Source organism: Typopeltis vanoorti, chromosome 12 (assembly GCF_054136105.1).
Source record: "Typopeltis vanoorti isolate ZY-2024b chromosome 12, IOZ_Tvanoo_1.0, whole genome shotgun sequence".
Taxonomy (NCBI): Eukaryota; Metazoa; Arthropoda; class Arachnida; order Uropygi; family Thelyphonidae; genus Typopeltis; species Typopeltis vanoorti.
In genome coordinates this window covers 88,721,830-88,745,641 of record NC_143560.1, presented here as the reverse complement: position 1 = coordinate 88,745,641, position 23,812 = coordinate 88,721,830, and the positions used below count along the sequence as shown (strand labels likewise).

The following is a 23,812-nucleotide window of genomic DNA, read 5'->3' as shown; positions in this document are numbered from 1 at the left end:
TTAAAAATGGCTGTTATGTCAATAAAATGTATTGACAGGGAGAAATGGTATGCTGTTGAGAAATACATTTTATGAAAATAAAACAAACTTGAAACTTTTATTATCACAATTTTACTGACAGGATGTTTTGGTAGGAAGCTATTGAAAAAAAAAAAAAAAAAGAAGCTTAGAAAGAGAAAAAATACCATGAAAGGAATCAAATGATAAGGGTAACATGAAAACTGAAGATAGAGATATTCTAGAATGTTTAGAGTAATTACTTTGAAAGACTGCTAAATGAATCAAGCGGTGCCAGCATGCCAGTAGAAAACACTCAATGGGAATGCAATAGGAATAAATATCAATACTTGAAGTAGAAAAAAACTCCCATCAACACCCTGAAATGTGAAAAGATAAAAGTTTTATGGTGCTACACAGCATAATCCAGAAGCCCTGGTCAGAGGATCAAATTTTGGATGATTGGATTAGAGCTCTCATAGTACTCATCTGTAAAAAGGGAAATAAAACTGAATATGAGAATTACAGAGAAATTTCCCTGTAATTAGTGTTCCTAGTATGATTTATGCAAATACACTTGAGAAAGAACCAAGAAAAATTGTGGATGGGAAGCTTGGAGAAACACAAGCTGGATTCAGGAAAATGGAAGTTGTCAAGATCAGACTTTCATTTTAAGACAAATAGTTGAGAAATCATGGGAATGTAACAAGGATCTACATCTAAGTTTTGTGGATATGGTAAAGGCACAACAATTATATGGTGTAAATGGGACAATATTCAGCAATACACAGTCTATATTTGAGTTAAGTCAGCAGTCAGAATTGAAGGAGGTAGAGGAAGATGGTCTGATATTAAATTGGGTTTGAGACAAGGGTGCACATTATCTCCACTATTATTCATCATCTATATGGCTCACATAATGAAGGAAAGTGGTATTAAACCTGATATCAAAATTGGAGATGTTAATCTCAGCTTTCTTTACTTTATGCAGATGTTATATTTGTAAATAAATGGAGTATCAGTGTGCAGGATTTCCTGACTAAATTGAATAACTGCAGTAATAAATTTGGTGTGAAAATCAGCAATAAGAAGTCAGAATTGAAGGAGGTAGAGGAAGATGGTCTGATATTAAATTGGGTGTGAGACAAGGGTGCACATTATCTCCACTATTATTCATCATCTATATGGCCCATATTATGAAGGAAAGTGGTATTAAACCCTGATATCAAAATTGGAGATGTTAATCTCAGCTTTCTTTACTTTATGCAGATGTTATATTTATAAATAAATGGAGTATCAGTGTGCAGGATTTCCTGACTAAATTGAATAACTGTAGTAATAAATTTGGTATGAAAATCAGCAATAAGAAGACAATGATAATGAAAATAGGAAGAAACATTGAAAACATCAACTGTATCCTGAACGGAGAATCTATAGAACAAGTAAAATAGAACAAGTAATATTTTACTTGTTCTATTTTACTTGTTCTATAGAACAAGTAAAATATTTCAGCTATTTAGCACAATTTTTAGTGATGATGGTAAATTAAATATGGAAATAGACAACAGAATTAGGAAAGCTGGTATGGTGGGAAGTCAACTGAATAAGTTTATATGAAATAAGAGAGAAATTAGTCAAAACACTTAAACCACCTGTATACAAAACAGTATTCAAACCTATTTTAATATATGGATCTGACAGTTAACCCAGTAGCTTACAGTTTACATTCAAGCCTCAGCACAATTGATAATACTTTAGAGATTTTAGAAATAGGATACCTAGTTGTTCACTAACAATTTGATATGAAACTTGCTGGTCTGGTTGGCAGAGTGGAGAATGTACCCACTCTCCAGCCAACTGGCTATGGGTTTGCATCCCACAGCCATGAGCATGGATATTTTTGAATGGCTGTAGGTGGAAGACAAATTTCAGTAGCTGGAGTGAGAGCATTATCCTGCTTATTAGATGTCCGAAATTACTGTCTAAAGCAGTAGAATTTTTTTTACATTATCTAGAACCCTGCTCTAGAGCAGGGGTTCTAGATTATGTAAAAAATATATAATACACACACATACATAGTACTAATGCACTATAGGTTTACAATCTTTTGTGGATGAGTGTCACAAAAAAAAAGTAATTATTGTAGTAGGGCTTGAAATTGGTATGTATATCAGTGCATAGAGACAAAATTTTCAGGACAAAAAAGTAGATATGTTATAAGAGCATTGCAGAAGAGCTGGACCAGTAGCTAAAGTTTAGAGGGAGGATCCATTGCAGAAGCAGATCACAGAGGATACTGATGGTTATTCCTTTGTAGAATGATCAGATTGGTTTACTGCATAATGATTTGGTCATTTGGATTTCATTGGTATGAGAATGCAGTGGAATAAGTTTGAAAACAATTAAAGCAAGATATATATAAATTGTGGCCTTCAGGAAAGACTGAAGGAATATGGATACACTGTTTGATAAAGAAGAAAAAAATGGAGAAAGAGTGATGAGTATCATACAGATGAGTTTTTCATAGAATGACTGGAGGAGAAAAGACAGACATTCCTAGAACTTTAGTAAACATGCTTTAACACAAGAAATGAATGAAAACAGGTTAAATGTATTAATAGTGAAAGATTATGAAACAGTATGATAATCATGATGAGAGCCAAAGTGGACTTGCAACAATGAGTCTTAGGACTGTGGAGGACTAATAATAATAATGATAATAATAAATAATGTGATGTACCATCAAGTCTAAGATGAGTAAATTGAGTATCTACCATATTCTTATGGATACCTCTAGGTAACCATATATTCTGAACTTTTACTTTAATGACAGTGATCTAGATTGCTGAGTGGAATTTTGTTACTGCATGTTAGAACAACAGTCTCAGTTTTGTGCTTATCAGGTGAAGCAAACTTCAAATTACACAGTGTAAAAGGCTGCATATAGAGTGGACTCCTGTTGATAATCATCTTGTTTCACTGGTGTATGAGTGTGCCTTCTGTACAATTATGACAGTGTAAGTTATCTGTCAATTGCAACACTTAATTGTTGAATTCCTTTGATGGAAAACTAAAAATGCAATGTCTCAATGCTGAGAAATTTCACTTTAGCTAATGTGTCAAAGCATTTTAATTTTTTAAGGGGACACTTTATATTTACTTTTTTTTGTATTTTATTTCCAGTAAATGAAAAAAAAAAGCAGAAAATAAAATATTATTACATAATAATCAAAAGGGAAGAAGGAATGCTCTATTTTTGATTATTCAGTGCTATTATTCACAGTGTATCAGAAAGTCTGAAAACTATATCATGTATATATTTTCTGATCCTTCTGATTTTTTTTAATTACTACAATAAAAAAAAATTGAAGAAAGGAACAGCTCATTGGAAACACACATATTTATTAAGTGAGTAAAAATCATATAATTCAGCTGAATCAAGTGATGCTGTTATTTGTATGAATATTGAAAGTATAACCAAGTGAAAAAACTTTCAACATCTATCTCTAATCCAGAGTATTTTAGTAATAAGGTATGACACCTTTTGACTACTTGTATATGGAAACATGACTTCTGCATTACCTCAACATTAGTATCACTTCTGGGTCTGGCTCCCAGCTGAGACCTCAATAAAGGTCGAAACCGGTCTGGGTAGTGATCCCCTCCCATAATGCATAGCATTATTCATGTCTACAAGGATATGTGCTTTGCAATTATGTGATACTAAGGCAAGTGATTAGCCTCTATATACAAGTAGCCCAGTCGTGAAGTTACTTCACACATAAACTTTGTTTACTTACACTTGGATAAAGGATTACACCAAGAATATAATTTCTTGGCATCTTTTAATTTATTTGTATGAATGGTTTCTACAATGATTATAAGGCAAATTTAAGGATTACAGCCAAAAATGGAATGAAAAGAATCATCAAATTAGTTAAAACTTACTGATTGTATTATGAAACTTTTTTTGTTTTAGTAATGTGATCCCTACCTATTTCATTCCATTTTTAATATTTGATTGTAGAATAAGTATGCTCTCCTAAAATGTTCAATGGAAACCTATGTACATGTCTTGCCTTTGCTGTATAAAGATTTTTGAAAATATCAAGTGATTTGTCTCCTACTTCTCAAGGAATATAAACATAGTTATTTCTGCTCATTTTTCAACATATGTTTTTTTTTTTGAAAGTGGGTAATGAAGTCTTGCAAAGAAATTTTTTCTTTAGAAAAGTAGATATCTATTTCTCCAGTAAGGCACTTCTACTATACTTTATAAAGATGTGTCACTACACAAACTTAAATGAGTATTTATATGTTGCACAGGATCAATGTTACAATGATGGATGCACTGTTCTCCTTCCGACTAAAACAGACTTACTGCAGCACTGTAAATCTGGTTGTATTCTGCTGTCCCATATGAAGCATGAAAAGACAGGAGAGCAGCAGAAGTTGAAGTCACAAGTTAAAGCATATAGTCTGATAAGGCACATTTACATCTCAACCAGTGTTATATCATATTTCTCATCTTCTACATTTCTTACGTCAACTACAAAGGTATCCTCATTACAGTAATGTCGTACAATATCATCATCCATTTCTACTGTGATTCTGCAAAGGAAAAAAAAAACATTCAATTTCTGGATAAAATAAGTAAAGATATAAAATGAGTACATATTAACACATAGTCTCACAATAAGTGTATCTGTTTTGCAATATTATATATCAAACTCTATGGCTGCCTACAGAAAGTACACTAGAACTAAGAAAAAACAAACATTACAAAAGCAATACAAAAATCTGAGCTACTTGACACTAAACTTATCATTCCCTTTGACAATGCATTCCACTCACTTATTCATTGCCTTCTTATTCTTTTTCTCACCATTCCTTCATGCAACTTCATTCAAATTTTCTCTCTTTGTAGCAACTGTTGGTATAATTTAGAATAACTGTGCACAGACATATTTTTAATTGCTGAAATAAAAGTAATAGAAAAGTTTCTATTACTTTGTTTTTTTTCCTGACAAAAATTCTTAACAATGAGTAACCCTCCTAAAAAAAAAAAAAAAAAGGGTTCCATAAAATAGCACTTCCCTAGCACAATTGAAAGAATGATGAGACATGTGCCCTTTGACTAGGAAAAAAACCCAAGTTTGATTCTCGTCATGAAAAATAGAATCTTTAAATGGACTTTTTCAATTGAAAGTGAGTAGTGAGTTAGCCGATCTCATAGATTGGCTAACTCACTACTCACAAGAGGTAGCAGGGGTTTTTCTCATGGAAACTTGGGTTTTTCATTCTGTATAAAGCCAAGTTAGCCAAGAGAACATACACAATTTAGACAAGAATATTAAGTGTGGACAAAATATTAGATAGTGGAGAAGGTGTGGAGTGGAGTATCCTGCCATGAATCCAGGTGTCACATAATAATAAGAAAGCAGAAAGAATAAGAATTATTTACAGATAACTTTCGAACCATTATCAAAAATAGTTTCCTTTATTTACTCTCTGAAAGATGCTCTACATCCACTCTCATTCATAAGCATGTACAAGATTCCCTATGCATGTGGACAAATCTACTTAACTAATTGTGGTTAAGGTATTGGAAAGATTAGTTAGGGATAGAATATAAAACTGAGTTTACAGGTCTTGTGTTAGCAATCCACTTTTATTTTATGACAAAGTAAAGAATGTGCTAGATAATGGACAGGGTTATTGTATTTTTATTTTTTTTACATTAGTCACATATGAGAGGCTGCAAAATCTCTGATGTGTGCAAGTGGTTAAGAAGAAAAAAGAAGATACTGAGGCATCTGATATGAAGTCAACAGCCTCTATACAATCAGCCTAGCCATGAAGATACTTCATGTACAAACATTGTTTGCTTATATATTAAACAAGAATATAATTTCTTGGCAAGTATAATTTAAGAAAGAAGAAATTGTGTTTCTTGAACAGCTGGATGTTGTCCTTATGGAAAACTGTGAAGTAATAAAGTTCTAGCGGACACAAGTAGATGAAATGGAAGAGGAGCATGAGAAATTAATCATGTTTGAAGCTACACATAAATTGATGTTGAATGGCAGTTGTTCATGTGTTTATATGCTTAAGGAAATGAAAAGGAATCTTTGCAGCAAGTTCAGTATTTGTGAAAATACTTCTGGAAGAGGCATAAGGAGGAAACAATATATGAGAAAGTCACAGAAGCGAATCTGTGAGAGAGGAATCATTAAGTATGATGTCCCCATCTTAAGAATTTTTAGGAAGGTTTTGGTGATGCAACAAAACCTCCCATCTTCCTCTCTTGTTGTTCGCTACATGAACAACCTGAGAGGACTCTAGCAATCCAACTGCAAAAAGTGAACAGTAGACCATAAGATGGCAGTTTGGTAAGTTGACTTTCAAATAAGACATCATCAAATGACTTGGAAATGTCAACAGCAACTACATAAGTGTTTCTAAACATTTCCATGGCTTGTGTCGAAAGGTGGATAATAATGGAAAGGGGATCTACTGTGGAATGAGGGTAACAGAATCTGTACTCATGGTCATTGATCAATTAGTGGTCTTCCAGATGATGAAGAACTTGACTATTGATGATTTTCTCCATTATTTTTGAGAGAAGTGAAGTGAGGACAATGGGATGACAACCTGATGACTTATCTTCCTTCTTTGCTATGGGTTAAATATAGGCTTGTTTCTATTTTTTTTAAAAATTAATTAATTACACATCTACTCTGAACTCAAAGTGTTTCCTCCTACTGTACGGCTGCAACCAAGACACACGATAATTATACACATACTGCATAACTTGTTGTATTCAGAGTTTAAATGTTGTTACCAGTTCTTTTGCCTTCTTCCTAAATGATGCTCATCACATATTGAGCAAAATATATAGCAGTATAGTATGCCCATGCTTTTGAGATCTCCACTTGGAAACTTGTCATTCATTCTGAAGGGGAGAAAGAAATGAAGAACGTACAAATTGGTCGCCAACACGCGAAATCACGTGCTTTATAGGGAAATTTTTCCAACTGTTATACAAGCAACATAGTTAACTACAATGATCATAAAACAGAAGTTAATTTTCCGATGTGCAATAATAAACAACTCATTCCACAATACGGACTGATTACCTTATTATCGGAATGGATTCTCCTTTTTGTGACATGCGCAGAAGTATCGAAGGGTCTCTAATCAGTGGGCGAACTATAATAAATTCTATTTAGTTTTCTCTTATATGTGTGAAGCTGTTATTTAAAACATAGTACTATGTGTTATGTACATGTCTCTGTTAAATGTCTAGAAAGATTAAAAGTGATATAGGATGAGTGTAAATTCTGGAGCACAAGTGGGGGGGGGGCATTGGGATCCAAAGATGTTGGTATCCAAGTTCTTCAAAATTCTGATATTTTTCTGATGAAGATCAGAAGAAGATATGCGCTATTTGTGGTAAAGTGGGAGAATTTTGTTTTCGTTAACTGTGCAGGAATTGGACATGGAAGATGTTGCAGTAGCACCATCCAGATGTGGGAGAGGTGGAAACATGAATGGGCAGAAGTAGTACAGCGGAATTGACCTTGACAAGGGACCAGAAGGTTTGACTGTCATTTGAGCAGGATGCAAGTGTTCTGCACTCAGCCCTTGCAGAGTCTGATTTGGATCTTTTGATAGTACTATTGCAAATGTTTATGCTGAAGTGGAGTTTTGGTTTCAAGCCATTTATGTCATTTTTTGTCATTTTTTTGACTGGCAAGCACACTTGTTGGAAAACCAAGACTTAATGACATTGACAAGAGAAGTTTCAAGTGGAATTTGGCACTACTGCACTGCCAAAGGACAAGAAAATGAAAGTGGCTGTGTGAAGGAAGGAACATCCACAATATATTTCCAAGGAAAACTTATTATTATTATTATTAAACAAGACCTCATGGAGTCAAAGACTCATCTAGGAGGTCCTTTTATCTTACACATCTCATCATACCGTGTCTTAAACACATTCAAACCACTTGCAGACACCACGCTCTCAGGCAAGGCATTCCAATCACTCACAACTCTGCACGAAAAAAACCTGCCTCTCACTCCCCTACTCACACCCTCCTTATACAGTTTCCAGGGATGACCTCTGGTTCTACCCTGATCTCCCACTATTCTCTGTAGAACTTCTCCACCATTGATCCTATAACAACCCCTTACCAACTTGTAGGTCTCTATCATATCTCCCCTCTTCCTTCTCTCCACGAGACTCTGCAAATTACATCTTTTCAATCTTTCCTCATACTCAACATTCCAGAGGTCAGAAACTACCTTAGTCAGTCGCCTTTGGACCCTTTCCAACATCTCTTCATCCTTCTGAAAACCCGGTGACCAAATCTGGGCACAATAGTCCAAGTGTGGCCTAATCAAAGCCTTATACATTGGAACAAGTATCTCCCTACTTCTACATGTCAGTGTCCTCCGCATCATTCCCAGAAGTCTTTGTGTTGTCTTCACAATTTTGGCGATGTGTCCCCTAAATTTTAGATCCTTATCCACTATCACCCCCAGATCTCTTATTTCCTCTACTTCCAACAATATATTCTCACCAAGCATAAATTCTGCATCCCATCTTTGTTTTCCAAATTTTAAAACTTTACATTTTGCAACATTGAACTCACATCCCCATTTGCTTGCCCAATCACTCAATTTATTCAAGTCTTCTTGCAAGGCCACAACATCTTCACTACTCTTTATGGTTCGTCCCAACTTTGCATCATCTGCAAACAACTGAATATCTCCATCCAAATCTTCACCAATATCATTAATATATAAGTTAAATATTAATGGCCCTAAAACAGACCCCTGAGGCACTCCACTAGTGACTTTCCTTTTCCTGGATATTGCACCCCCATACACAACTTGTTGATACCTATCAGATAGCCAGTCTCCAATCCAATGCACTAATCTAATATCCAACCCCATCTGCTCTAGTTTGACTGTCAACTTATCATGAGGTACTCTATCAAAAGCCTTTGTGAAATCCAAGTATATTACTGTGTATCCTTCTCCTCTGTCCAAGGAAGCAGTCACTTTATTGTAATAAGTAAGTAGATTACTAAAACATGACCTCCCTTTAGCAAATCCATGCTGTCCATCAAAGATTATACCATTGTTGTCAACCCAACTCTGGATCCTAGTTCTCACAAGCTTCTCCAACAACTTAACCACAACACCTGACACACAGATAGGCCTATAGTTTGATGCTTGAGTTCGATCACCTCCTTTATGAAGTGGCACAATCTTGCCCTCCTTCCACTCTTTAGGAACTTGACCAAGTGCAAGACTCGTATTAAAAAAATATGTCAAGGCAGGTGTCAACTCTCTGGCACACTCCTTCAGAATACGTGGTGATATATTATCAAGTCCCACAGCCTTATTTACATCTAGTTTACTCAACTCCCCAAACACCTCTTGCTCACTTACAGTCAGTCTCTCCTCCCCATCATCAACTGCTCTTAATCTCTCCATGAAGTCACATTCACAAGATTGAAAGATCTTTATGAACTGCTCATTAAGTATCTCCACAACACATTCTGCAACAGCTGTCTTTATACCATTTCCTCCTTCCATAATCATTCTTTCTTTTGCTGGCTACATATCGAAAGAACTCCCTAGGATTCTTTTTGGCTTCATTAGCTAACTGCTGTTCATACCTCTCTTTAGCTACTCTCACCAACCAAGTCACCCTCCTTGCCTGGTCTTTGTAGACCTCATGAAATTGGTTACTTCCACTTCTCTTATGCTGTCTCCACAATGCCTTTTTTTTCTGTATTGCATGCTTAATCTCTTTATTCATCCATCTCACACCTACCTTATTTAACCTTCTCACCCGTGGTATACATTTAGACATTGCATCTACTAAATAGTTTTTGAAAATCCCCCAAGCTGCATTGATCTCTTTTCCAGCTAACTCCTCATTCCATGCTACATCTGCAAGCTGTCTCCTGAGCTCTTCATACCCCCCCCCCCTTGTAGTTCCACATATACCCTTTTTTCACAGGGGGGTCCTTGCACTGCTGGCAACCACCCAGGTAATCACCTCATGGTCACTTTCACCAATTGGTGGATGATTTGACACCTCATTTATAATTACATCCTCCGATGAGATGACCAAATCCAAGACCCTTAATCCTCGTGTGCCCTCTGTTACATACTGTCTGAGGTAGTTATCCCTCAAAAACTCAAGAAACTCATTTTCTTTACTTCCAGTCGCTATCTCTTCAATCCAGTCTATATTGCCATAATTAAAATCACCCATAATGATCACCCTTTTCTTATTTGCTTGGCTTATTTGACTATACATTTCACTATCACCACCATCCACATTACCAGGTCTATAACAACATCCCACCAAGTATTTGATTCTATTCACCTCTATCTCACACCATACTGCCTCAAAACCACTGGCCCTATTTCCCTCTTGCATCTCTACCTTGTATGGACATAACTCTTTCTCTATCATCAATAGCACTCCCCCTCCCTTTTTATCCCTTCTATCCTCACGAAACACATCATACCTTTCCATCTCTATTCCTGTCAGGATGTCGTCCTCATCTAACCATGTCTCACTTATTCCAACAATCTCTGGGTACACAGACACAATTAGTGCACACAAATAATTATTAAGACAATTATTATATTTACGGCTATTTTGCCTGTTTCTGTTTAGGAGTGCCCCTGTTAAAATGTCATTGGCTTTTTACTCACGGATTCTTAGGGCATTGTAGATGTATATTTACTAATAAATATATGTAGCATAAAGGAAGAGAAATTTACACATACCTTTTTCTGGGTGTTGTGGCTTTTCTTCTTTCTTCAATGTGCAAACTACTGTGTGTGTGTGTGTGTGTGTGTGTGTGTGTGTGCGTGTGTGTGTGCGCGCGCACGTGTGTGTGTGGGAGGGGTTTTGGCAATGTGGGAGAATGGAAAAAACCCAGGTTTTTTGAATAATATATATATATACACATATATATTATATTATTAGGGATGGGTGGAGTGTTTTTTTATATAGGGTGGGAAAGGGTGAAAGGGGTGGAAAACAGCATCTAAAAATTGATTTTTAGAGGGGGAGGGGGATTGTTGGAAAGGGAGTTGATGGGGTACGGTCCGTTTTGACTATGCTTGGTTGTCGTCTGAACACATGGAGGAAGTGGATGCTATGTCAGGTCGATTAGGTGCTTCTGCTTTTGAAGTGTTTGTGTTATCGCCTATTGGTTCAGGGTTGTGACCTCAATCTTATGTTGTGGAGCTTCCAAACCTCAGAGATTATGGGGCCTGTGGACATTGATAGAGTTCGCGTCACATTTTATGCTATTCTTTCCGATATTCTAAGCATTGTTTCATTGTCTTGTCTGTCTACTTGATGGCCTTGTCAATCTGCAGGGCTGTTTTCAACCCCTTTCACCCTTTCCCACCCTATATAAATATAAAAAAATGCTCCACCCATCCCTAATCATATAATATATATGTGTGTATATATTATTCAAAAAAGCCAGGTTTTTTCCATTTTCCATTTCTATTTTAATTCTCCCACATTGCCAAAACCCTTCCAACACATAATAGTTTGCACATCACAGAAAGAAGAAAACCCACAACACCCAAAAATATATGTGTAAATTTCTCTTCCTTTATGCTACATATATTTATTTATTAGTAAATATACATCTACAATGCCCTAAGAATCCGTGAGTAAAAAAGCCAATGACATTTAAACAGGGGAACTCCTAAACAGAAACAGGCAAAATAGCCGTAAATATAATAATTTGTAAAGAGGAGTAACATGGGAGTTTCCCAGAATTAATATCCATTATTAAGACAAGATAACTGGTGGATGAAGAGGTATTCTGATGGATAGATGGACACTTTGGGAAGATCGCTACTGACAGCAAATATTATCATCCTCAGAGTCCCATGGAGTTAAAGACTTTGGGAGGTCCCTATGTCATATACACAGCTCATTATACTATGCCTGAAATACATTCAAATTCTTTGCAGACATCACACTCTCAGATAATGCATTCTAATAATTCACCACTCTCCATTCAAAAAACCTGCTTCTCACATTCCTTATATGACTTCTAGGGATGACATCTTGTTATCTCCCATGATTTGATCTATGATCCCTTACCAACATTTATATATATCTATCATATCTCTGCTATTCCTCATATCCACTGGTATCTGTAAATTGCATTTTATCAAGTTTTCTTCATCAACATTCCAGAGACCAGAAACAATCTTAGTTTCATGCCCCCTCCTTACTGGTCATACCAAATCGTACATAAAAAAATCTTCCTATTTTAAAAGCTTCATTGAAAATATAATTGTTAATGATACTAATATCCTAGTGAGCTTTGACATCACTTCATTGTTCACTAACATTCTCTTAAATAAACTTAATGCTTTTAAAAAAGGTTTTCCTCTTGATATTATTGATCTCTTTTCCTTTGCTCTCCATTCTGGCTATTTCTCATTGAAGAACAAAATTGATAAACAGATAGAGGGTATACCTCTATGGAGGTTTCCGCCTTTCACCTACCTCTCCTTGCCAATTTTTTTTATATGGAAGATTTTAAAAAACAAGTTCTTGACTCAGCGCCTCTCAAATCTTCAATGTGGTTAAGATATGTAGATGATGTGGCCCAGACCCATTACACTTTTCTCTATCACCTCAATAGTCTTCACCCTAGAGTCCAATTTACAGTGGAAAAGGAAATTAATAATAGTCTGGCCTTTCTAGACACCTTGGTCACCCGACTACCTAATGGTAACTTGTCCTTTTCAGTATATAGGAATTCACTTATACGAGCAGTTATATTCATAAACTTTTCCATCATCCTCTCCGATTCTCAAGAATATGGTGTCCTAAAAAACACTAATCCATAGAGTTTATAATCTTCGTTCCAATAAGACCTCTTTCGCAGCAGAACTCAATCACACACACACACACACATATATATATATACCACACTTTTCTATCTAATGGCTACAGTTCCCTCAATATCAAAAAAAAAAAAATAAATAAATAAATAATCCTTCCTCCAATCCACGACCTTCTCTTCAGAAAGATTTTAGTAATGCTATCACCATTCCCTATATCTGAGGCACATGAAAGAGCAGACAGTCTAGCTAAAGAAGCAGGTCAAAGGCATTGCTTACTCTTATGCTCATTCCTTCAGCAACTGTGCCAATCTCATTCATTCCAACTGTATTTGAGTTACTTGTAACAGCTTTAATATGTCTATGTCATCTACCTCTATGTTTTATTTGGTTAGCTGGCATCATCCAGAGAGCCCAGAATATACACCTTTCTAAAGTGAATACTTAACTCACTGATTTCTTATGCATGTAATACATTTTTACCATCTGCCTTCACTAATTATTCTTCCAGTCTTTTACTTGCTACATTTTAGTGCTATTCTCTGTGTTTTCTATTTGGTTGATTTCACCTTTCTTACCACAGAATTTCTCACAATATGAAAGGAAGGTAATAGTAGTGTGCCATATGATTCTGTTCTACTCTACTGTCACTATCATTCTAAAAGCAGAGTTTCCTCAGGCCACTGCTGTTTTAAACTGATTTCCTATTCCATCTTCCCTCTCATGTCAGGCTCAATGGCCAAGTAACTTGCCTTTTTAGAAACCTGCATACTGTTTATGATAGGACAGTTAATTCTATCTACATTGCCACACTTTTCTATCTAATGGCTACAGTTCCCTCAATATCAAAAAAAAAAAAAAAATAAATAAATAATCCTTCCTCCAATCCACGACCTTCTCTTCAGAAAGATTTTAGTAATGCTATCACCATTCCCTATATCTTTTACTTGCTACATTTTAGTGCTATTCTCTGTGTTTTCTATTTGGTTGATTTCACCTTTCTTACCACAGAATTTCTCACAATATGAAAGGAAGGTAATAGTAGTGTGCCATATGATTCTGTTCTACTCTACTGTCACTATCATTCTAAAAGCAGAGTTTCCTCAGGCCACTGCTGTTTTAAACTGATTTCCTATTCCATCTTCCCTCTCATGTCAGGCTCAATGGCCAAGTAACTTGCCTTTTTAGAAACCTGCATACTGTTTATGATAGGACAATTAATTCTATCTACATTGCCTACTGTGTCTGTAAATTGCATGTGTTCTTTTGATCAATTTGCCTGCCTTATGGGCAGGTAATGATATTTCATGTGAACTGACAAATAATAAGTTTGCTGATGATGCAAAGCTGGGAAGAGTTAAAAGGAATGAAGCTAATATCAAGCCAGTTAAGTCAAGAGGATTTTAAACAGGGTTTTACTTAACAAACAAGGTTGTCCTTCACTCTGCAACATGCTGTACTGTTGGGTGCAAAGGTGTAAATGTGTCCAGTAGGTGGATGAGATTTAGGATTTGGGGAGTAATAGTTGGAGGAAGATATATCATAGCACTGCAGCCACTGTATAGCAATCTGCTGTTAATGATAAGGAACATATTAAGATAAGGAGGGTTGTACCACTGTAATAAGGCCTTGATGAAATGGATTGTGTGCAAATGATTTTTTTTTTTTAAATCAGTCCCACATATTGACTGGAAAACCTATAACATAAGTTATGTGTGGTCAAAAGTTAGAGAAAAAAAAGAACAAAATCTGTTTTATGTGGTTAGCATATCTGCTCTCCAGCCAAAAGGCTGCTGGTTCAAATCCTGCTGTAGGCATGGATGTTTGTGATTTTCTGTGGAAATACTAGTGGTGGTGGTGGGCGGTAGATGGCGTTGGTGTGGATGATGATGGTAGTTGTGGTTCGTTGTAGTTTGGTGGATTGAGTGGTGGAGACAGTTGTAGAGTAGGTGCCCTCCCTTGATGAGTCTTTGGACTTCCTGGAGGTGTCATGTATTAATAGTAATGAATGTGTTTTTAAACACATAAGTGGTTAAATAGTGGATGAGGAAAAGCTGTTCTGGGAAACAAAAATAGACAGAATAAAAGAAGAGAATGAAAAGCTGATTTGGTAAGTTGAAGTTGAGCCATGTGTGGATGTTCCAGTAGTTGCTTGCATCTCTACATGTTGTACAAAAATGGTGGTAGGTGGTTCAGTGGAATAGTACCTATAAAAATTCTTACAGAAGAGGCATAATGTATCAACTGTGTGTGTATGAGAGAAAGAGAAGTCATCTATTAAGCAGAGTGCCTTCCTATGAATAGCATCAAGTATTTTTAGGAAGGATATGGTGAAGCATTCCAAATCTGAGAACAGTACTTATTCTGAAGATGGGCAGCTTTGAGATTTATTATAGTATTGGAGTTGTACAGGTGAGAAGATGTGAAGTATTTTTTTCAACCATAAAGGTGAATAAAGTGAGATCTTTCTTATATTTCTTAAAAATTGCAGTACTTAAATCATTTCAGCACTGCAAATTTTGTTCATCCACATTAGAATGTAAATGAACTGTTGTGTGCAAATTTGGTTACCTGGATTCGCTGCAACAAGAAAACACTGAAGGGAGTGCAGTGGCAAATGACTAAGACAATACCAATACTCTAAATGCTGAAAGAGGAAGAATTTGAGAAAATGTCAATTGCAGAGTTTTAGTCGATAAGCAGAAAAAATGTGATAGAAATGTTAAATTTGGTAAAGGGATCAATACAGAATGAAATGCCATCCTTGGAAGTTTATAGAAAAGAATAAGGAGTAGATTTTTTTGCATGTAGAGTGGCAGGTGAATGGAATGTGTTGGCCAAGTTGTGTTGAGAATAATACTAGGAGTGTGAATGAATTTTATTATGACAAATATGTTGATGGTTGAGTGAGCCATTCTGCTACAGGTTTGTTGACTTCATGGAGGTTTATTAATAATAATCAGATAGATTAGTAGAGATTATATGAGAACAACACAGACTATCCACTAATATATATTCAATATGGTAAAAGTGGTCTTGCTGAATGCTTCAGTTATGTTGTACAAAATCAAAAGCACTAGTAACAGAAATAAACCAAAGCATTCAAAGCTGAAAGACTACTCTATGACTAACCATTATCAATTAAAAATATGCTTAACCAAAAAAAAAGTCAATAATAATGCAAACAAAGTAATAGGAGAGAAGACAGTTCTACTCCAAAGCAACAATAGGACACATAATGACTTGAGGGAGATAAGTTTTCAGCCCATTTGTTTTATTCATACATGTTAACAGTCTATGTTTAATTAAGATAGTATAGTAATTGTACTAAAATATTGGAAATGCATTTATTGGTTACTCTTCATTGCACGTTATTATTAAATCTAAAGATTACCACTAACTCTATTCAAGTGCAATCTGTCTCTTGCATATAGCCAAATTTTTTCACATTTGTACATTTAAAGGTGGAACAATATTATAGGCATACTAGACTAGACAGATTTTACCATGAATACCAGTATCCCATTTATCTAGAGATAATAAATACCTGTTCATCCAGGTGCTTTAAAAAAAATAAAATAAATTTCTTCACTTACTACTATGTGATAGTATGCTGTAATAAAATAAGTACAAATCTCCACTAAGTAAAAATAGAATAGAATTTGCAGGTCAGTGCTATTTATTTCAAAGTTGTAGCTAGCTAGTGAAAAGAAATACAGTGTCATTATGTATTGTGTCCTTTGTGAATTCTTCTCTAAGAAACAGCAGACCTCATAGAACAATATGCCAGCATCTTCTACTCTGACATATAGAGAAATGATTAGCAGAACTCAACATTGTTTTTTTTTTTTTAAATTCAAAACTAGAGTGATTATCTGTTGATGGTGCTGAACAATAGAATATATCTAATGATGAAAAAAATGGATAAAAATGTGGTGCACATCAAGGACGTTGTTCACAAAAAGCAACTCACCACTATTTCTAATTAGCTGATCAGCTAATTACAGATAGTGACTAGTTGCAGGAGATCCACCTTAGACAGCACAAAGTCTATCATAATCCTGTCATTCCTTAGACCCATTCACTGCATTCTATGTTCCTATCACTCTCCGTGCAAAAAACCACATCTCAACTTTAACTTACCACTTCCTTTCACAACTTCTAGATGGTTCCTATTCTTGTTCCTTCCCCTAGTTCTATTGTATGAAAGATCTTCCTGATGTCACTCCAATAAATACCTCTCAACAGCTTAAATATCACCCTTTCATCTTTTATCCACCAAACTCAGATTACATGCCCTCAGTCTATCATCATAACCAATATTCCACAGTCATGATATTATTTTTGTCATTTACTTTTGTACCTTCTCCAAAGTTTCTTTATCCCTTTCAAATCTCAGTGACCACATAATGAAGATGGTATACTTACTATCTTCATACTAATCCAAATGTCTGATCAGGGCTCTGCTGATCAATTGCCATCTTAAATATTGTAGCAATCCCTTCCCTTGCCTATTCCTCCAGTATAATTTCACCAATAAAGTAGGCATCCTTCAATCTGTGGATCCCATATTTCCAAACCTTACTTTTAGGTACATTAAACTGACATATTTATTTATCCTCTTGAAGAGCAACAACATTGGCACCATTACTAATAATGCTTCTCCATTTTACAATGTCTGCAAATAACTGAATATCTCCTTGCAATCCAGTGACAATATCATTCACATAAAAACTGAACAGTAAAGGTGCCAGTATTGAGCCCTGTGGAACACCACTTCTTTCTCTCTTATACTGCTTCCCACATGCAACTCTTTGATATATTTCAGACAGCTAATTTCCAATCCAATCTGCAAAACCTGATATTCTAAAGTCATATGTTATTTATCAACTTATGTAGCATCCTGTCAAATGCTTTTGCAAAATCCATAAAAAAATGGCAGTATGACTTTCTCTCATCAACTGCTTTCATTATTACTTAATCGTAAAGGGCAAACCAGATTACTGAAAAGAGATTACCCATTAACAGATCTATGCTGACCTTTATAAATAATAATATTATCCTCATCTAGCCAATTCTGTATACAAACGCTTAGTAATTACTCCAAAATCTCAAACCACAAAAAAAATAAAAACTTGTCTATATATTGTGATGCCTCAATTCAATCATCACTCTTATGCAAAGACACCATCAGTTTCTCAGCACATTTCCTTAAAACATGTTGCAAAATCTCATCCAATCCATACTGCTATCTAGAGGAATTAATATTCATAACACATCATCTTAATGCACTTCTAAATATTCAACCTTTCACATCTCTCTCTCTCTCTCTAGGAATCTGCTTTATCAGAATGAGAAACCCACTAAAGTGACCATTAAACAGTTGCACTTCATTGTCTACATTAACCACTCGACCACTCTCTCCATGTAACAATTTCTTTCATCCACAATCATTTATCCTTCTACTGGTCACATAATGAAAGAACTCTGAGATTTTCCTTGAATCACAGCACCAGTCTCCTCTTGCATTCCAATTTTGCCTTTCTTACTATACTAGTCACTTTCCTAGCTCAAGTCTTATATTCCTCATGAAACTACTCTCTGATGCTCTGTTTATAGTTTTTCCATTACGTCTTTTTCATCTGCAATTCATGTTTGCTTTTCCTATTTACCCACTTTACTCCAAATTGCTTTAACTTTTTAGATGAAGTATGCAATCTGCCATTGCTGTTATATTTTAGGAGTCCTGTGTGCTGCTGTCACTGATATTTTTCCTTTATCTGATTTCTAAGACTGTTATAATTGCATACCTAAATTACTTTCTCCTTAATACCTCCACATGCTTATTCACCCTTCAACTCAAGATTGCACATTCACTCTTGCCAACCATTGGCAGGTCAGTCATAATCAGATCTTTGAATGCTATGACCAAATCCAGAACTCTTCATCCTAGTTCCTCCATTACATGCTGCTCAAGAATTTGTTCCTCAAGTATCTAGAAATGAAATTCAGTTCTCTTATTATTGTATGCTGTTTCCTCTGACTAATTTATATTGCTATAGTTAAAATCTCCCACAATGATCACTTGTTGTGCAATTGCCAAATCAATTTGTCTAAATATATTTCACTCACAATCCCCTGTTTCCTGGTCACCGTATGTCAACTTAACAATATTTGTATATAGAAAAGCCAGTGAATTGTTAATATTTCCATACCTATTAATGCTCTCCTATAGACTTCACTTGGCACCAACAATATATACTGTATATCCTCACAAATATTTCATTTAATTAAAATAAAGAAGTTTAATTCCTCTTATAAAAAATCCAGCTATCATAGGTTAAATTCATTCATATGGTAAAATACTATTATAAGGGAAAGCAAAGAAAAACTGGTAATTTGTAATATCATTATTTATAACTAATAGATTACAAATTTCTTGAATTACTGACTGAAAAACGGATACTACTATGATGTTTGGGGAAAAAACAAAACAAAACGTAAGTGTATATAAGTATATTAAATGAGCAACTTATATAATAAGGATGGATACAGAATATCAAGTCCTATTATATCTTGATTATGAAGATGGTTTTTTTTAATTAGTTTCAAGAGAATCAGTAAAAATTTACAGAATCTGAGATTATTTTATGATATTAGGTAAAAGATTAATTAATGAGAAGTGAAAAAAAAAACTAATTTTAGGGTAGTTAATGAACTCCTCCCCCCTACATGAAAGATTACAAACCTTATAATGCATTGCTCAATATCATCTCTGTTAGAATTCTGAACAAACAGTTTATTGGCTTTTTTTCTTCCAGAATAACAGTGGATTGCATCCTGAGAATATTGGAGAAGGAAGAAGATCTGTTTTTTTTAACAGAAATTGAACAGAATGTTTCTTGGTTAGCTAAATGGATATTATACATATTCCCCAACCAACAGACTTCAGGTTTGAATTCTGCCATGGGTATAGATTTTTTTTGTGAATGCACTTAGGTGGGAGAGGAATTTCATATCTCACTGTGAGAATACCATCTTTCTTACTGGAGGCCTGAAATGCTTGAAAAAAGTTCCATGTTTGATTTTAGAACAAGGGTGATTATGTAAAAAAAAATAATAATAAAAAATCCTTAGTTTACTCCTAGCACTACTAACATACTATAGGCTGACCACATTTTGTGGGTGGGAGTCACAATGAAATGCTTGATTAGCAAGTTTTTATGTTTTGAGAAAGATTATGGACACAGTTCAGCTGAGCATTGACTGCAACCAAGTAATTATGAAATAAATATTTGTGTAATTTAAAACAGATGTGAGCCAGAATTGGAATGAGTGGAATAAATAGTACTATCAATTAGCTGATTTGTTTCCAATTAACAGAAGCAAGGATTTTTAGAAAGTTTCATTGCATCACCATCCCACCTGGGGAAGAGTATTTTAGATAGGAAGGATCTGACAACTATAAATACACAGTTATTCAAAAGTAAAGTAATAATTTTGTCATGACTCGTGAAATTTTCTAGGTCAAATGGGTCAATGCAAAAGTTTAGGGATTACTCTATCTCTCAAAAGTTGCCTATCATATTCTTCAGTGTTTTCAAACCAGTTTCTCTAAACTGCACAATGGCAGCAATTAATTTATCTAAGAAAAATGGTTAAAACCTCAGTAATTGTGCCATTATCAATCCTGGAAAAATTTTGCAGATGTCATCTGCTATAGATGTAATCAATAATCATTTAATCATGACTATATTCAAGTATTGTTTTCCCCATCAGTCATGTCTGATTAGAGTATGGCCTAGAATTTTTCTAAACTAATAAGAACTTTCACCGTTCAGTGAATTCAAGCTAACATGTCTTGCAACTAAAAAGTAGACAGATTTGCATACAAAGTTTGAGTTTAATCAAGTAAGATCTAAACCCTTTCCACCTTTCATATTTTCTTTCTTTGTTTTCTCTAATAAGTAACGTAAGTTTCTTCTGCAGCCTGTTCTCTGGAAAAATAGCTGCAGATGGTTAGCATGATGACATCTCATGAAAAGGAGAGCAAGGAAATTGAATCTGACAGAAATTTAACTTTTCTTTCAATTCATTTTGGCAATATTTTCTGCCATTTATACATTCTAGAAAGAAATCATATGTAAATTGACATTGCTGGGATCACAGAATGCTGACAGCATTACTTGAATCATAAGGATTTTTTAGTTTGTTGCATTAGAAGATATTAAGAGTATGTTAACCAAATTTCATCTCTATTGGGATTTCACTTCTATATACTAAAATTTCACCTAATTTGAAATGGATAATCAGAATTTACAACCTTACAGATTTTCTTGAAATCTGATTTATGAGCACTGTAGGAATTGAATGTATTGTTGCCTGGCCACTGATGTATAGGAGGTAAAAAGTAGTCAAGGGAATAGAACCCTGAAAGTACTCTGCAAGAGTGGAACAGAGGTCTAATGATAGGAAGTCATCCACACATAAACAAGAAAATGATCACAGACAATCATAATAAAAGTGCATTTCATAACAGCATGTGAAACAACCGACATCACATTACAAAAATGTTTGTTTTTCGCAGAACTTGTCAAAATGGATGGATTTCCATTGCTTTATTATGTATCTTTGTAAATGCCACTGAAAAATAGTGTCATTCTGGAGGCTAAAAAAAGCTTCATGGATTTATGAAGAAGCTAAAAAGCTGGACTGCAGTGACCATTACATATATGATATTAATTTATTTGAATATTAGTACAGTTGAAATGACTACTTTTGCAGATCCTGCTCTTATCACGTTTTATATAATTGGTTGCAACATAATATAAAGTCTTACCTGTTTCTGCTATAGGTTCCATATTGGTGTACTATATTTTTATTACTAGAGAACACTGTGGTGTTAAGCCATTGTTAGTGGAGGTTAGTAAGATAAACTAAAAGTTAAAATGAAAAGAAGAATAAAAATCAGAATATGTTAAAGATAGTAAATGATACAGAATTACTATTAAACATTTTTGTAAATGTTTATAAGCATATGAGAAGGAAATTGTGTTAGTCATAGCTAAAGGTGGCAGAACTAATTATGAGAATGAATAATTTGAAAATATACTGACTTATTACATTCATATTGGACTTGTCCTAAAATTAGATGTTAAACATTTGTGCCCTACTTGCTTTCAATATTGGAGTACTTGTGGTCATATCTAATGCAGAAATAGAGAATCTCTTTGTCCAACTGCTATTAAGTGACAACATCTATAATGTTTCCTTAAATATGTTCACTGATGGTGTACCTGACTTCCATTACAATGAAGGGCATTTTTTCACTGACTAAGAGAAAAATCTACATCCTGGCCAACTATATTCTGCTCAACTTCTAGGAGTGACTGGCTTTTTCTTTCTCCTCCTGCCACATATTGAAAGGATTTCCCCACTTCTACCTTATAAAATCCTTTTACATATATCTCTATGATATATCTTCTCTTTTATCTCTTACCAGAGTTTTATAATATACATTCCCCATTTAATCTATCTTCATAGTGGGTGTTTCATAATCCTAATATCATCTTGATCACCCACCTCTCTACTCTCTCTCTCTCTTTCTATTGTTTTTTTTTTTTCATTTCTTCCTTCCTATGATTCTAGAAAACCAGATCTGAATATAGTTGTCAAGGTCTTGTAAAGTGATACAATAATTTCCTTTTCCTTCAAAATTAGTATTCTTTTTGGCACTGCAGTGATCTTCTATGTAGTTTTTATGCAATGTAGTCTTCAGGTGCTGTCTATTATCACTTAATATTCCTAGCCTCATCAGTTTCTTGAAATCTAGTCCCATCAATATAATACTTTGTCTAGAATTTTTGACAACATTAAACTGATACCCTTAAAGGAATTCAATATTGCAATTTGTCCTTACAGTCTTGTCCAACTTGGTGTCATTAGCAAAAATTTGATACCTTCCTTCAATCCTACTTCAGTATTCAGTAACATTCAAACTAACTAATAATGGTCCCAGGACAGAGCCACACAGCATTAATAATCCTCTAATCTCATATAGTCAGCCATGCTTGTAAATACAAAGCCATTCTTCCATTCCAAAGTGCTCCACTGTTTCCAACCTTTTATGCATTATTCCATCAAAATGCCTCAGTGAAACTAATAACATCAATAACATATCTGTCATCCAACTCATTGCAAATTCAGCATAAAACATAAGCAGATTACTAAGACAAAACTTCCTCAACAAAGCTGAGCTACCATCTATAAAGAACTGGTTCCCAATCCTATCCAGATCTTAACTACCACTCCAGTTATACTGAAGTAAGGAAAGACATTCTGTGCATCAGTAATGTTTTTACATATAAGATGACAGGGACCAACAAAGCAGTTCAATTTCTGTGCAAAACAGGACTGACATCATTACTAAAATTCTGATTCTTAAAAGAAAATAATTGAAAGATAGTTCTAGTAATAACACTTTTTTACTGTCCTGCAACAAATGTGTTATCCTTTTTTTTTTTCATCAGAAGTGACTACTGATGAAAAAAAAATGTATTTCTTATCCTCAGAACATCATAACAATTAATATGGTGATATGCCAAAACAAAGTACTATCCTACAAATTTCACTGGTTAGTGAAGTGTAAGCGCTAGAACATGGTATTACAAATAGAGTATTTTTGTGAATTTTTTTTTAAACCTTACCTAATCAAAATAATGATTAAGATGCAATAGCACATATGGCAGTTAAGCTGGTCATAAATCATGGAAAAGGTGGAATCCCTCCTTCATTATTTGCTAGATTTTTCCATATTAAAACTGCTATTTTCAAAGAGTTACTGAATGTAAAAATTCTACTTTATAGTCCCCCCCCTCTCTCTTTTAGCAAAAAA

At 34.7% G+C, this 23,812-nt stretch overlaps 1 protein-coding gene across 1 annotated transcript in view; it reads right to left on the bottom strand.

Moving 5' to 3' along the window:
* Positions 1-4,250: 4,250 nt before the first annotated feature.
* LOC150100977 (protein grainyhead-like) overlaps positions 4,251-23,812 on the bottom strand; it is a 267,013-nt gene continuing 247,451 nt past the window's right edge. Inside the window, exon 17 of the mRNA XM_090401949.1 lies at positions 4,251-4,608. Coding sequence (XP_090258075.1) covers positions 4,491-4,608 — 118 coding nt within the window. The 3' untranslated portion in view covers positions 4,251-4,490. The remainder of the gene's footprint in view (positions 4,609-23,812) is intronic.